At 36.1% G+C, this 14,687-nt stretch overlaps 1 protein-coding gene across 1 annotated transcript in view; it reads right to left on the bottom strand.

Annotated features, from left to right (window-relative positions):
- Positions 1-13,889: 13,889 nt before the first annotated feature.
- Cpsf5 (cleavage and polyadenylation specificity factor subunit 5) overlaps positions 13,890-14,687 on the bottom strand; it is a 262,303-nt gene continuing 261,505 nt past the window's right edge. Inside the window, exons 4-5 of the mRNA XM_067789252.1 lie at positions 14,131-14,245; positions 13,890-14,069 (exon numbers count right to left, since the gene is read on the bottom strand). Of these exons, the coding sequence (XP_067645353.1) occupies positions 14,048-14,069; positions 14,131-14,245 (137 nt within the window). The 3' untranslated portion in view covers positions 13,890-14,047. The remainder of the gene's footprint in view (positions 14,070-14,130; positions 14,246-14,687) is intronic.

Here is a 14,687-nt window from a genome sequence, read left to right on the forward strand (position 1 = left end):
AAATATAAAAAGTGTGGGTTATTCCCGGGCAAAGCAATATCAAAAAGAGTTTTCTCAATTATACCTACATAGTTAGTTAGGGTAGTTTCGCAAACAATCTGAGGATATTTCTGCGATGAAAAACTTAGACCCTGGGCCAATCGCATGAAAAAGGAAAATTTCGACAAACCGAAGGACAATTTTGATACTTATCGTGGTGAATACGAACGCCAGAATTTTCCCTAGACAATGAGCTTCTCAAGCACCAAAAAACCAAAAACATACGAAAAGAAGAAATGCATGTGAAAAGCGTGCGTATAAAACTAAATGTAAGACAAAATAAATTCTTTGCACGTGGATTAGCACATCTAAATCGAAAATTTTTCACCAAAATGGAAAATTTTTACACCTCATTTTTCCATTGAGTAAAATGTTATAAATTGACACACAGCCTTATCAGCGAAAATTCATCTGCTATGCAGATCCCGTTCGGAGTCCCGCCAATTTGTAGGTAAAATTGAAAAGAAGCACGACGCAAATTGGAAGAGAAGCTCTATATAAATCTCCTCGGAGGTAAATCGAGCCAGGTATTTATTTTTTTTTAGCTATTCGGATGTCCTGAACTATATTTTCACTATAAATAAAATATGTTTGCAAACCCTAATATACATATATATATAGATATGCTACCAATGTGAATATGCAACCATACTTATATGTATGATTCTAATATGTTTTTTTGAAATAAATTTATTTACCTAAAATTTTTCGCGCAAATACTAACCCTTAAAACATTCTGCCTACTGTAGCTACCGTATACCATTTTTAAATGTAAATATCCGATTTAAAAAACTTCTCAACAGTACCAGGTAGTTATGTATTATGCATGTACATACATACTTACATGAGTAAGTATGGATACAGCGTATTTCAATTATGATGACATCAAATGTAAAAATAGTAGGTAGATACATTCACTTGAAAAACAAAGTTCTCTTTTATTCTTTTTGAAATGAACAAAGTACAAGAAAGGGAACTACATCTTTATAAATATTTCCATTTATTAAAATATCAATTCACTTCATATACATACGTTCATATATACATATGTAATTCAACACCAAATTCAGTAAATGAAAAATTTCAAGTAGGTACAAGAAAATGAAAATAAACTTAAAAATATGAATTCAAAGAAAATATAAAATATTTAAAAGAGATTCATGCGACAATTTAGTAAAACTTGAATAAAACTGTTAGAAATTTACTTTTTCCAGTAAAATATTATTGAGCTTAATCATAAGTAAATCATTTATTGTGTTACTGCTTAATCTGGAGCGCTGCTTAGTTAGAATTGTAGAAAACGCACTAAATCCTCTCTCAACGGAAACTTGACTTGACGGAGCAGCTAAAATGACTTCAGCCAGCTTATACAAATCCTTTTATTTTGTGGACAGATTTTTCCAATAATCAAGTATATCAGCCGCAAAAGGCGTCCTTTCGCCGTATGCTAAATTATCGATCTTTTGGCCGATACTAGCATTGCTATCAGTTGTCAATGTACATCTGGTCATGATGCTGAACTCCTCTTCTAAAATACTTTAGGGATCATTAAGCAAACCTAGCGCATTATCTTCTCATGCATTTCTTTCGTTAGACGAATTGCATTCTCCATTCAAGGAATTAAGGCTTTTGTTTGTTCGTAATATATGGACCTGAGGAAATGACAATTTTTCAAACAAAAGCACATAATTAGATTTTTTACATATACCACTGCACTTTTCTTCTGCTCATCAGTCATATACGGTGAATCTAAGAAGTTAAATCTTGGATCGAGATATATACCAGCAAGGAATGCGACGTTGTTCATCAATATTTCTTTTCTCTTTTCCATAGATTCTAACAGTTTGGCAGCAAAAGCATTTCCAGTCATTCTTTTTAATTTGACTTAGAAATCACCAATGATGTATTGCTCAGTTTGAAGTTGCTTTGTACATTGCGCCATTGGTTTGAATGCATCGACAAAGCTTTCTACAAAGCTCCAATCAATTTCAGTATTAACATGAAACTCGATCTCGTTCCTATTTATGTGATCTTTTAAACTCAACAGGGACTCCATCATTTAAAAAGTTGAGTTCCAGCGGGTGATGTTGTCCAGAGGTGGCATACGTATGTCAACAGTGTTACGACTACGCCTAATGCTCGCCCTTAGGAGTTTCACAATTTTTCTGCAATCTTCTAATTTTCCTTGCATATGCTTGAAGGAATCATGAGCTGCAAGTTGAATTGTATGCGCAGCACTGAATTTAAGCGATCGTGTACTGATTCGCAGTCGTCATCCTCGTTTTCTGAAGGAACCTCCAACTCATCATTTTGCAAGTCTGACATTTCCTGCTGGAGTAGTTGGGAGGCTTTTATCACGTTTCTCCCGTTGTCTGATGTAGTTTAATAAATTTGTGTCAGTTCAATTTGATATTCCCGTAGGTATTTTAATATTTCCTCTTTTAATAAACGTGCCGTATGCCACTTTTTCAGTTGTATCATACCAATATTGTTTATCACAATTTAAAATCTTTGATGTATTGAATATTTATACCCAATATACTTTTTCTCATTCTTGTAGCAATATCAATCTTTAAACATAACATTTTCTTGGAAAAGTTTTGTTTCAAAATATTTTTTATGTTACCTGCGATAAGATTCACATGTTCAGCGATATTTTTAGAATTCAAATTCTAGTTAAACTTTTTTTCGTAGGGTGCAATCGTTTGCTTAAAATATAGTTCGTCGTCGAAAATTCGAAATGGTATGTTTTTTACAGTTACCGGTCCAACACAACATTTTATAAACTCGGTTTTATTTAATTTTACACGGTTTGAGTTCTTACTTGCACTTGTGGATGGTTCCACTTCACCAAAGCTATGTTTATGTATGGTCTCGTAGTGTCTTTTAATATTTCCTAAAATATGCCCTTTAAGCTGTTTTTCGCATAAAAGGCATTTTGACAAATTGGTATCTTTATTAAAGGCCACAAGTTTTGCCTTATCAATATTCGACGTTTTCCCCATTTTTATTTTTTTTAAGCTATTGCATTGATTTTATCGCGGGCTTGGCGACTAAATAAAAAAAAACCGTAAAGGATATTTGTCAAAAAAGATCCGAAAAGGCTCGAAAAGGTTCGAAAAGCTTCGTAAAGGTTCGGTGTTAGCAACAGGCCAAATACACAAAATTCTATCTCTATCATAAACAGCGGTGGGCACCACTACATTTACACGGTTACCAAATTGAGAATGTGTTAGTAAACACGAACGCGTAGCGAGGACCAAAGCAAAATCAATTATTTACAGGCCAACCTAATAAAATCGCACTGCTTTTTTTTAGCGCACGCAAAAAACCGGCGTTTTTTGCCTTAACCCAAATAAACATGCGTGCGTGCGTAACTGAACTGTCATATCTGTCAAATTTGTTTGTAGAAATATTGTCAAGTTCAAATTTAACACGTTTGGTTAACAATTTAACAAAGAAAATAAAAAGAGATAATGGACATTTTAAGTGACATGGAAGACCTTATTTTATTACGGGAAATGTATCAAAGGCAGCATGGACGCAGACGTAGACGCCAATTATTTAAAACTCGGGATGAATTTGGATTCCAAGCGACTGGCTATGATATTCTGAAGCGCAAAGATCCAGACCCCTTTTATAAGTCCTTGAGGATGTCTTGCTACCTATTCGAAACATTTTTAAGACTGTTGGAACCTAATTGCTAAAGGAATCTCGTAGTCCTGCAATAGATCCAGAGCAGCGTCTTTTTGCTACGCTTTTGTAAGCATATACAAAAATATATTTGCGAATTCGGTAACGTTTTACAAGACGGTGCACCATCTAATTTTTATCGAAAATTATCAAAGGTGGTATCAAAAGGTGCGTCTCGACCTCCGTTTTTAGAATCCGGAAGTGGAAATTAAAATTTTTATTTCTGTCAAAAGATATAAGCAAAAAATCGGTTCTAATTTTCATGTGGTTGTTGTTTTTTCGTCAGATTTGTTGTACACACTTACACACTTACAGAAAGGTGTTCTGCGTGCATTTATTTTTGATCCCCAAAGGGTGTCGGACCCACCCAGGGCAATTTTTATAAGCGCGGCCGAAGGCCGCCAACGCAGAAAGGTGTTCTATGCAAAAACAACTATGGATCAGGTACCATATTTCGGACCCGCTCTGGGTCATTTTACGGTTTTTTGTGAATAACTTTCGACAGAAAGATTTCCGTTTTCGGATTCTTAAAACGGAGGTCGAGACGTGTCTTTTGATACCACCTTTAGTAATTTTCGATAAAAATTAGATAGTGCACCGTCTTGTAAAACGTTACCGCGAATTCATTTGAGAATTAACAAATTGTACTTTGTGCAGTATTTTAGCACAAGGCTGCTCGTTGCATAGTCTATCGCTGCAGTATCGCATTGGAATAGAAACTGAAAGACGCGTTGTGTTGGAAACTTGCGATGATATCTGGAATAACCTTTCAAGATTGTATGTAAGTGTTCCAAACAAAGATGAATGGGAACAAATTTCTCGAAGGTTTGAGGAAGACACCGGACTGCCAAACTGCATCGGACCGTTGGATGGGAAACATATCCGAATAGTGTGCCCAAATAACAGTGGTTCCCAATATTTTAATTACAAGAAATACTTCAGCATCGTAAGTTTCATTGCATGACTTTTTAATATAAATGCACCTATACGCCCATTTCACATCCTTTTCAGGTTTTGCTAGCAGTGTGCGACAGCAATTACACTTTCACTCTTGTTGACATCGGTGCCAGTGGGAGCCAAAGTGATGGGGGCGTTTTCAGAAACTCGTCTTTTGCTAGGAAGTTTTTAAACAACGACCTGGAAATTCCACCTCCTTGCAATTTTCCGTCAACAGAAACACCATTCCCCTTTTATTTAGTGGCGGATGCAGCTTTCCCACTTAAGAGCAACCTAATGAAACCTTTTGCAAGGGATATTAACCCAGAGAAAGAAAAGTACAACAAGCATATTTCTCGTGGTCGTATACGTATCGAAATAGCATTCGGTTAGTATATATATATATTATATACCTTACGTTCTATACAAATTTACAATCTATTTCGGGTATACTGGCGGCACAATGGAGAATATTTCAGAACCCCATTAATCTTATGCCTGAAAATGCTAAAAAGTAAAAAAATGCAACTGCTGATTCAGACTTGAATCTTTACGGATATACAGACCCGGTAAAATAATAGCAGTGGTACTTTTTATCATATTTCGTCAATTTATTTCTTTTTTTATTTTTGATAATTTATGAAAAAACTTTTGTTAATTTTGTCGCAGAAACTATGCAAGCCAATCTGAAAAACAGTTCCAAAAAAATTCTAAAGCTCGAGAAAATTCTACGAATATTTCGAAGTTTTCGACTTAGAGCTTTCAGATGTTTGTTGAGTATGCAGCTTTTTAGCCAATTCAATTATATTTTAATGAAAATTAGGATTTAAGACGATCGTTTTCTTTCATATAATGAATGGTGATATGGAAGAAAATGAGCAACACCATCGACAAAAAAATTCTCAAAACTAAACGTTGGCCAATATCGTTTTGAAACTTGCACTTCTTTAAAGTAAAATTGAATTGGCTACAAAGCTGCATACTCAACAAACATCTGAAAGCTCTAAATCGAAAACTTCGAAATATTCGTAATATTTTCTCGAGCCTTAGAATTTTTTTGGAAACTGCGGGGGCTTCCACCACACTCTGCTACACCGCGACACCGGAGGCCGCCAAGCACCACCCGTAGAGGAATCCCTTCCACAACCACGCCGCCGCGTCGCTACACATCCCCGTCGCCGACGTCCACAGCAGACTACTACGGCTAATGGTCGCGCGCCAACCGCGCATTAAACCCCGCGACCCAGCGTTGGAAACCGCACGATACGATGCACCGCAACCGGATTGCGCACATCCACGTACAAAAAAAAAGTTGGAAGGATCCTCATTAAGGAAGCCGTCCGGGCTCTAACCGAGCTGCAACACACTTTAGGCGCTTAGTACGCCTAGGCGGGCCAGGATGTTTACGCGGCGTAGGCTGCTACCCGTCCCATCTCCTCCTTGTACATACGTATATCCATGAATTTATATATTCCGTATCTTGTACTGTATTTTATTATATGGAATTGTATTATATTGAATTACCCACAAAATCAATGAATTGTATTTACCCTTAAATTCCCTATTGGGTCTCCTCATGGACGTGTGGCAGCCTCCACCGCGAAAATCCACCAAGTTCAATTCGCCGCAAGTGCAGGATGGCGATATGGCATGATCGCCAACCTGTCAAAAAACCACCACCTTTTGGTTATTGAAAAAAAAAATTATTATCGTTTGTTGTCGTCTTTGCCAATGCAGAACAATTCTTCTTGCAAAAATTTTTCCTTTCGTGCAAATTATACATATGTATATCTCGTTTGTCAAAATAGTTTGAAAACCGGAAAATTTTATTAAAAGGTTGTGTTTGCCGTGCATTTGTGCTCTACAACTAATCAATCGTTTTCCCTTTTTTTGATAAATTTTGCAAATCAACCTTAATCGTGTTTGTTCCGCATACAAAATGTATTGAACTACACAGTTTTTCTGCTAAATACAAAACCCTCAGTGAATATTGGTGAACAGATAACAAGCTTAAGTTAAATAAACTCCTGGCTTGCATTTGTGTTCGCGAAACGAAATCCATACAAATCCTACAAGAATTATATCCAAAATACGGATAATTAAAAGGAAATTCTATTTTGAATGAGATACATTGAATAAGCGATATCTAGTACCTAAATTTCATTGTTTCTAATTCATTGCGAATAAAAATATTAAAACGAATATACAGTGGTGAACGGTTCAATAACTTTCAGCAGGTCAAATATTTCATTTTGTAATTAGTAGCGGGTGAAATTGTGCGCAAAGCTAGGTTACCAAATTAAACCAATCCGCATAAACGCCTACAAGCTTGGATAAAACGGCAATGGAATAGCTTCTTCACAATCGAACGCCCGTACTCATTTGTGCACACCAAAGAGCATTTGCCAGATTTAGTGTCAGCGCCATCGCCATCTCATTCAACCACCTCGCCACCACGTCATCGCCATCACCGTATTTGCAGCAGGAGGAACTTTACAACAGGTGAGTTCTATAACACCCAGCCCAGTTTATCTAAAATCTTTATCATTTGTGTACTCATTACAATATTTCAGGTATGGCAACCTACAGTTCATATGAGAAGTAATTTTGAAAGGAAAATATTTTAAGGTAGGAGCAGTTTTTAAATTCATGGATAACAGAAGTTTTTTTGAAGATTTTCAAGTTTAGATTCGTAATGCCAAACGTGAGTAAAATAAAACATGTATCAATATAGAATATTCAGATATGTTTTTGCTTTGTAGAACATGTGAAAATGAATGTGTTTAATTCGAAAATCATGGTAGCATCACAAGGTGAAGTTAATAGAAAAAGACAAAACATTTACGCTATCTGAAACGGTACGGGTGTAGTTATTTGAGACTTACCCTAGTAATGTAAGATGGTATGGCTGGATGGCCGCTGATGGTTTCAAGCTGGTGACATCTGACCAGAACGAGAGGAACGCTGTGGTCACCTTTGATAACCGATGGGGGGGGGGGGGGGGGGGGGGGGGGGGGTTGGTTAACCAAAATCACCACTCTTAAACAATTGAACTGCAGCAATAAATCGACTGCCAAGTTGCGGCTTCTACCTTCAAATATTGAAGTACGTAAACCAGTTGTGTGTAAAAACTCACCGCACCGATAAAACTTCCGTCAGCGTTGAGTAAAAGATATGTAAAATGAATTTAGTCTTCACGCCTCTTCAAGACTTTGATCTATATTTGACATTCAATTTCCAATAAGCACAAATTACGGCGATTCGGTACTAGAATTGCGCCTTTGATATTTATATATACAATGCGGTTTCTCGCCAATTTATAATATTATTATTATAAAAAAAAAAGACTTTTTAGCACAAACTATGTAAACAATGACAATAGTATTTAATCAGAAAACTTGATCACAAAGCAAAAATGTTGTTTTTCACGAAAGCAAAATTATATCAAAAAATCGCGACTTTATAACGTTGTTTAGCAGAAAAGCACAAGATGCTGATTTTATGGTTTAGAAGATAACAATGACAATTTAGAAAAAATGATACAAAAGGTGGTGGTTTTCTAACAAATGACGATCATGCCAGATCGCTACCCTGTAATTGCGGCGAATTGAATTGAAGAGTCCCAATGGGAAATTTAAAGAATACAATACAATTATTTTGGGGATAATTCAATATATATATATAATATAATTCAATGAGTCAAGATAAGTTAAATGTAAATTCATGGATACATAAATAGCATGGGGAATTGGGACGTGTGACCGCCTATGCCGCGCAAACAGGTGTATTTTCAACGGTCAGACAAGGGTAAAATTTTTAACCGCATTGAGAAAATAGGAGTAGAAAAATAAATTGACATTAAAATCCTGCATTTTGCAACTTAGCAGTGCTACCTAAAGCCAGTGCAAAAATGATACTAAATACCAGTGTGAGTTTTACTGTCACTTTTACTGTTAGCTTTAAAAAAAATTTAAAACTCATGTAAACTGAGCGCAAGCTTCCACTCAAAAACCGGACATAATAGGGAGAGTTGTTATCCTTTTATATGTAACGGGGAATTTTTTTGTTATTGACTTGAACTTTACTGCCTTTCGCGGCACTAGAATGTGTTTCGGGTTCGACTATTGATGTTGAATAATGGTGAAAGTCCAATGTCTTTATCCCTAAAAATCTTTACAACTTTACAGCAAATTTTTTGATTTGTAGGAAGTTAGATATTTGTCCCTCCAATAGGTAATACAAACTTTATCAGAATATCCTCCAAAAACTTTCGACAGTTGAATTCAAGATATATTTATCAATTTTACCAAAATATTATTAAAAAGCAAGTAAGGAAGGCTAATGGAGACAAAATAAAGGAAAATCACCTCGTAGTAAAATGAACCTCGGGTAACCCTGGAATGTGTTTGTATGACATGTGTATCAAATGGAAGGTATTAAAGAGTATTTTAAGAGGGAGTGGGCCATAGTTTTATAGATGGACGCCATTTAGGGATATCGCCATAACGGTGGACCAGGGGTGACTCTAGAATTTGTTTGTACGATATATATGAGTATCAAATGAAAGGTGTTAATGAGTATTTTAGAAGGGAGTGGACCTAAGTTCTATAGGTGGACGCCTTTTCGAGATATCGCCATAAAGGTGGACCAGGGGTGACTCTAGAATATGTTTGTACGATGTGGATATCAAATGAAAGGTGTTAATGAGTATTTTAAAAGGGAGTGGGCCTTAGTTCTATGGGTGGACGCCTTTTCGAGATATCGCCATAAACGAGGACCAGGGGTGACTCTAGAATGCGTTTGTACAATATGGGTATCAAACGAAAGGTGTTAATGAGTATTTTAAAAGGCAGTGGGCCTTAGTTCTATAGGTGGACGCCTTTTCGAGATATCGCCATAAAGGTGGACCAGGGGTGACTCTAGAATTTGTTTGTGCGATATGGGTATCAAATGGAAGGTGTTAATGAGTATTATAAAAGGGAGTGGGTCTTAGTTCTATAGGTGGACGCCTTTTCGAGATATCGCCATAAAGGTGGACCAGGGGTGACTCTAGAATTTGTTTGTACGATATGGGTATCAAATTAAAGGTGTTAATGAGTATTTTAAAAAGGCGTGGGCCTTAGTTCTATAGGTGGACGCCTCTTCGAGATATCGCCATAAAGGTGGGCCAGGGGTGACTCTAGAATTTGTTTGTACGATAGGGGTATCAAATGAAAAGTGTTAATGAGTATTTTAAAAGGGAGTGGGCCTTAGTTCTATAGGTGGACGCCTTTTCGAAATATAGCCATAAAGGTGGACCAGGGGTGACTCTAGATTTTTTTTGTACGATATAGGTATCAAATGAAAGGTGTTAATGAGTATTTTAAAAGGGAGTGGGCCTTAAATCTATAAGTGGGCGCCTTTTCGAGATATCGCCATAAACGTAGACCAGGGGCGACTCTAGAATCCGTTTGTACAATAGGGGTATCAAGCGAAAGGTGTTGATGAGTATTTTAAAACGGAGTGCGCCTTAGTTCTATGGGTGGACGCCTTTTCGAGATATCGCCATAGAGGTGGACCAGGGCTGACTCTAGAATTTGTTTGTATGATATGGGTATCAAATGAAAGGTGTTAAAAGTATTTTAAAAGGGCGTGGGCCTTAGTTCTATAGGTGGACGCCTTTTCAAGATATCGCCATAAAGGTGGACCAGGGGTGACTCTAGAATTTGTTTGTACGATATGGGTATCAAACGAAAGGCGATAATAAGTATTTCAAAAGGGAGTGGGCTTTAGTTCTATAGGTGGACGCCTTTTCGAGATATCGCAATAAAGGTGGACCAGGGGTAACTCTATAATGTGTTTGTACGATATGGGTATCAAATTAAAGGTATTAATGGGGGTTTTAAAAGGGAGTGGTGGTAGTTGTATATGTGAAGGCGTTTTCGAGATATCGACCAAAATGTGGACCAGGTAACCCAGAACATCATCTGTCGCGTACCGCTAATTTATTTATATATGTAATACCACGAACAGTTATCCTTCCAAGATTCCAAGTGTTTTTGATTTCGCCCTGCAAAACTTTTTCAATTTCTTCTACTTAATATGGCAGGTGTCACACCCATTTTATAAAGTTTTTTTCTAAAGTTATATAGGTGGACGCCTTTTCGAGATATCGCCATAAAGGTGGACCAGGGGTGACTCTAGAATTTGCTTGTACGATATGGGTATCAAACGGAAGGCGATAATGAGTATTTCAAAGGGGAGTGGGCTTTAGTTCTATAGGTGGACGCCTTTTCGAGATATCGCCATAAAGGTGCACCAGGGGTGACTCTATATTGTATTTGTACGATATGGGTATCAAATTAAAGGTATTAATGAGGGTTTTAAAAGGGAGTGGTGGTAGTTGTATATGTGAAGGCGTTTTCGAGATATCGACCAAAATGTGGACCAGGTGACCCAGAACATCATCTGTCGGGTACCGCTAATTTATTTATGTATGTAATACCAAGTTATCCTTCCAAGATTCCAAGTGATTTTGATTTCGCCCTGCAAAACTTTTTCAATTTCTTCTACTTAATATGGTAGGTGTCACACGCATTTTATAAAGTTTTTTTCTAAAGTTATATTTTGCGTCAATAGACCAATCCAATTACCATGTTTCATCCCTTTTTTCGTATTTGATATATTAATATGGCATTTTTTTCATGTTTAGTCATTTTCGATATCGAAAAAGTGGGCGTGGTCATAGTCGGATTTCGGCCATTTTTTACACCAATATAAAGTGAGTTCAGATAAGTACGTGAACTGAGTTTAGTAAAGATATATCGATTTTTGCTCAATTTATCGTATTAACGACCGAGCGGAAGGACAGACGGTCGACTATGTATAAAAACCGGGCGTGGCTTCAACCAAATTCGCCTTTTTTCACTGAAAACAGTTATCGTCCTAGAATCTAAGCCTCTACCAAATTTCACAAGGATTGGTAATGTTTTGTTCGACATATGGCATTAAAAGTATCCTAGGCGAATTAAATGAAAAAGGGCGGAGCCACGCCCATTTTGAAAATGTCTTTTATTTTTGTATTTTGTTGCACCATATCATTACTGGAGTTGAATGTTGACATAATTTACTTATGTACTGTAAAGATATTAACTTTTCTTTTAAAATTTGACTTTAAAAAAAAATTTTTTTAAGTGGGCGTTTTCGTTCTCCGATTTTGTTAATTTTATTAAGCATACATATAGTAATAAGAGTAACGTTCCTGCCAAATTGCATCATGATATCTTCAACGACTGCCAAATTACAGCTTGCAAAACTTCTAAATTACCTTCTTTTAAAAGTGGGCGGTGCCACGCCCATTGTCCAAAATTTTACTAGTTTTCTATTCTTCGTCATATGTTCAACTCACCTACCAAGTTTGATCGCTTTATCCGTAATTGGTAATGATTTATCGCACTTTTTCGATTTTTCGAAATTTTCGATATCGAAAAAGTGGGCGTGGTTATAGTCCGATATCGTTCATTTTAAATAGCGATCTGAGATGAGTGCCCAGGAACTTACATACCAAATTTCATCAAGATACCTCAAAATTTACTCAAGTTATCATGTTAACAGACGGACGGACGAACAGACGGACATGGCTCAATCGAATTTTTTTTCGATACAGATGATTTTGATATATGGAAGTCTATATCTATCTCGATTCCTTTATACCTGTACAACCAACCGTTATCCGATCAAAGTGAATATACTCTTGTGAGCTCTGCTCAACTGAGTATAATTATGTGGGGGAATGGACGGTCGCCGCGGCGATCGGGCTTATAGCAGAAGATACTACTACCAACGCGAGAGGGATTCATGTATTGCAAATGACAGAGAAAACACCAATGATGTTTATTATGCTTAGAATACCATTGTTTTAGTGAAATATTTTGCATATATTAGATATAATATCAGAGTTTTGGTGTTATTATTGTATGAATGACAAAAACATTTCTCGAAAGTCTTGACTGGCTGCCCAAAGGAAAACATTTGGTTTGATTCCTTTAACAGTTTGTTTTTACAAAGACCTATGTATGTATATTCTTTTTGGGAACAAACTAAACATATTTGATGGAAGCGTCAGCCATATGATCGTATTGTTTAGCACGGCTTACTACACCTGGTTATTCCACCATGTTCGAAAATATATGTATATTTTTTGGCTGGAAAACTTGACATAAATTAAAACTGGGCATGTGGTTGCAATATGAAAAAATGAAGCGTCATATAAAACTACAGTGGAGACAGTATGAGGTTTAATTAATCTGAACAGTTAAAGCTCTAAGTGGAGATTTACCATGAAGAATTAAAAATGTTTTAATTGTTTTTGATCTGTTTTTCTTTATATTGCCACTCTGAATAAAAAGCGCCGAAAGGCGAAATAGCTGGTCGTAATTTTAGAAATGAAGAAAAGCCATATAATAGGGATAACACAGCGTCGCTACCATTCGCATAGTGCAGCGCGTAGAAATATGTAGCTAGAAACCGACCTTATGGATAGTACCTTGGAAGATGACAAGCGATTGCATTAATCCCGATTTTCCGCTTCTATTACTGCATGAAATCTACCATTTCCCCAATTAAAACGTCGGTCACCTGTTGAATGCAGGTCAAATTCCAGGACACTGCACAAAGTGGTTGTATCATGTGTACCATTTTTGTAATATTAGAACTCCAATATGGATTACATACTCCACCTCTTGTTTTGCTTGTGAGTCCTCATTAAGTATTTTTTTTTTTTTTTGGAAGGTACTCACCCGTGGGTTTTCCATGGAGTTCTCAGAAGAAGTATTCCGAGCTGGAATACGTGATATTGGCCTAGGACTTCGCAATGGATATTGACCACATTTTTATAAGTATGAGGAAATGTTGTGGAGTGCTCTTATACTCCTTAAGGCATACTCCTTACCTGTACTTCAGAACCTAGTCTCATTATAAACGTAACAAAATTTTAAACTTAGTTTATGTAAAAAAAATTGAAATTATTCCATTTTGTATTTATTTTTGGAATGATCCAAAATGAATAAATCCTGTATTTTCTATTGGCCATAAATATTATTATATAGATTTTAAAAAGTGGAGTTAAATCCTGTCAATACCTAAAAAAAAAATTGTGCACTTATTGAGTTTGGGTTTGGAACTCCTCAATTAATTAAATAGAAATAAATTTATCATGAGTTTAGTTGAACTCAGCAATAAAGTTTTATGGATCTATGTTTATGATGCGATTTATTTCAAAGGTTAAGTTCATCTTAATAAAAGGATATTAAATAAATACGGTAAAATATGCTTTAATGTGAGTCTGAGTTTATTTAGATTAACTGTTAACATCCCTCTGAGATCATGATGCACCATCTCATTACATGTAAATAAAATTAAATCTGCAAAAAGAAGACTGCTTATATAATATATTCCAGTTAATTAAAAACATGCAATCTTTACCTGCATAAAGCTTGAGGAAGCGATGATATAATTGGTCCATAACCTTGGGAATTGTCATAAAGTTCAAATAAGGGTGCAGCCACGAGTTTATAATTTTTGGGAACGGCAAATAATGCTAAATGAAAGTAATAAAGTTAATTATACAATTTCTGAAAATATTTTACAACTCCAACCCGATAACCATCCAAATGAAACGATTTTTTTCCTTGTTTCAACAGAAAGCAGTGTATCAAATTTCAAGGTGATATCTTAATTGGATCAAACTTCATGGCGAAAAACAGGAATAAGTTTACTATAGAAAACTATAAGTATAGTACTTCTTATGAGAGTTGGTTATGGTTCTCTATGACAACCAAGTGTCCCTATAGATTTCAAATCCAGATATTTGGGAGGAGCGATGGGTAAAAAATTCGTTTCATTTGAATGAGGCGTTAAGGGGCAGAACTTTATTCTAAAGAGTCCGAAAAATAAAAAGGATGCATGATGCGTCATGAAAATGGTAAGGGGATCGCCGGTATCGCACAATCTTTTACCTAGGACAGTTTTTTGACTCAAAA

This window comes from Eurosta solidaginis, chromosome 5 (genome assembly GCF_040869045.1).
Source record: "Eurosta solidaginis isolate ZX-2024a chromosome 5, ASM4086904v1, whole genome shotgun sequence".
In the NCBI taxonomy this organism is placed as follows: Eukaryota; Metazoa; Arthropoda; class Insecta; order Diptera; family Tephritidae; genus Eurosta; species Eurosta solidaginis.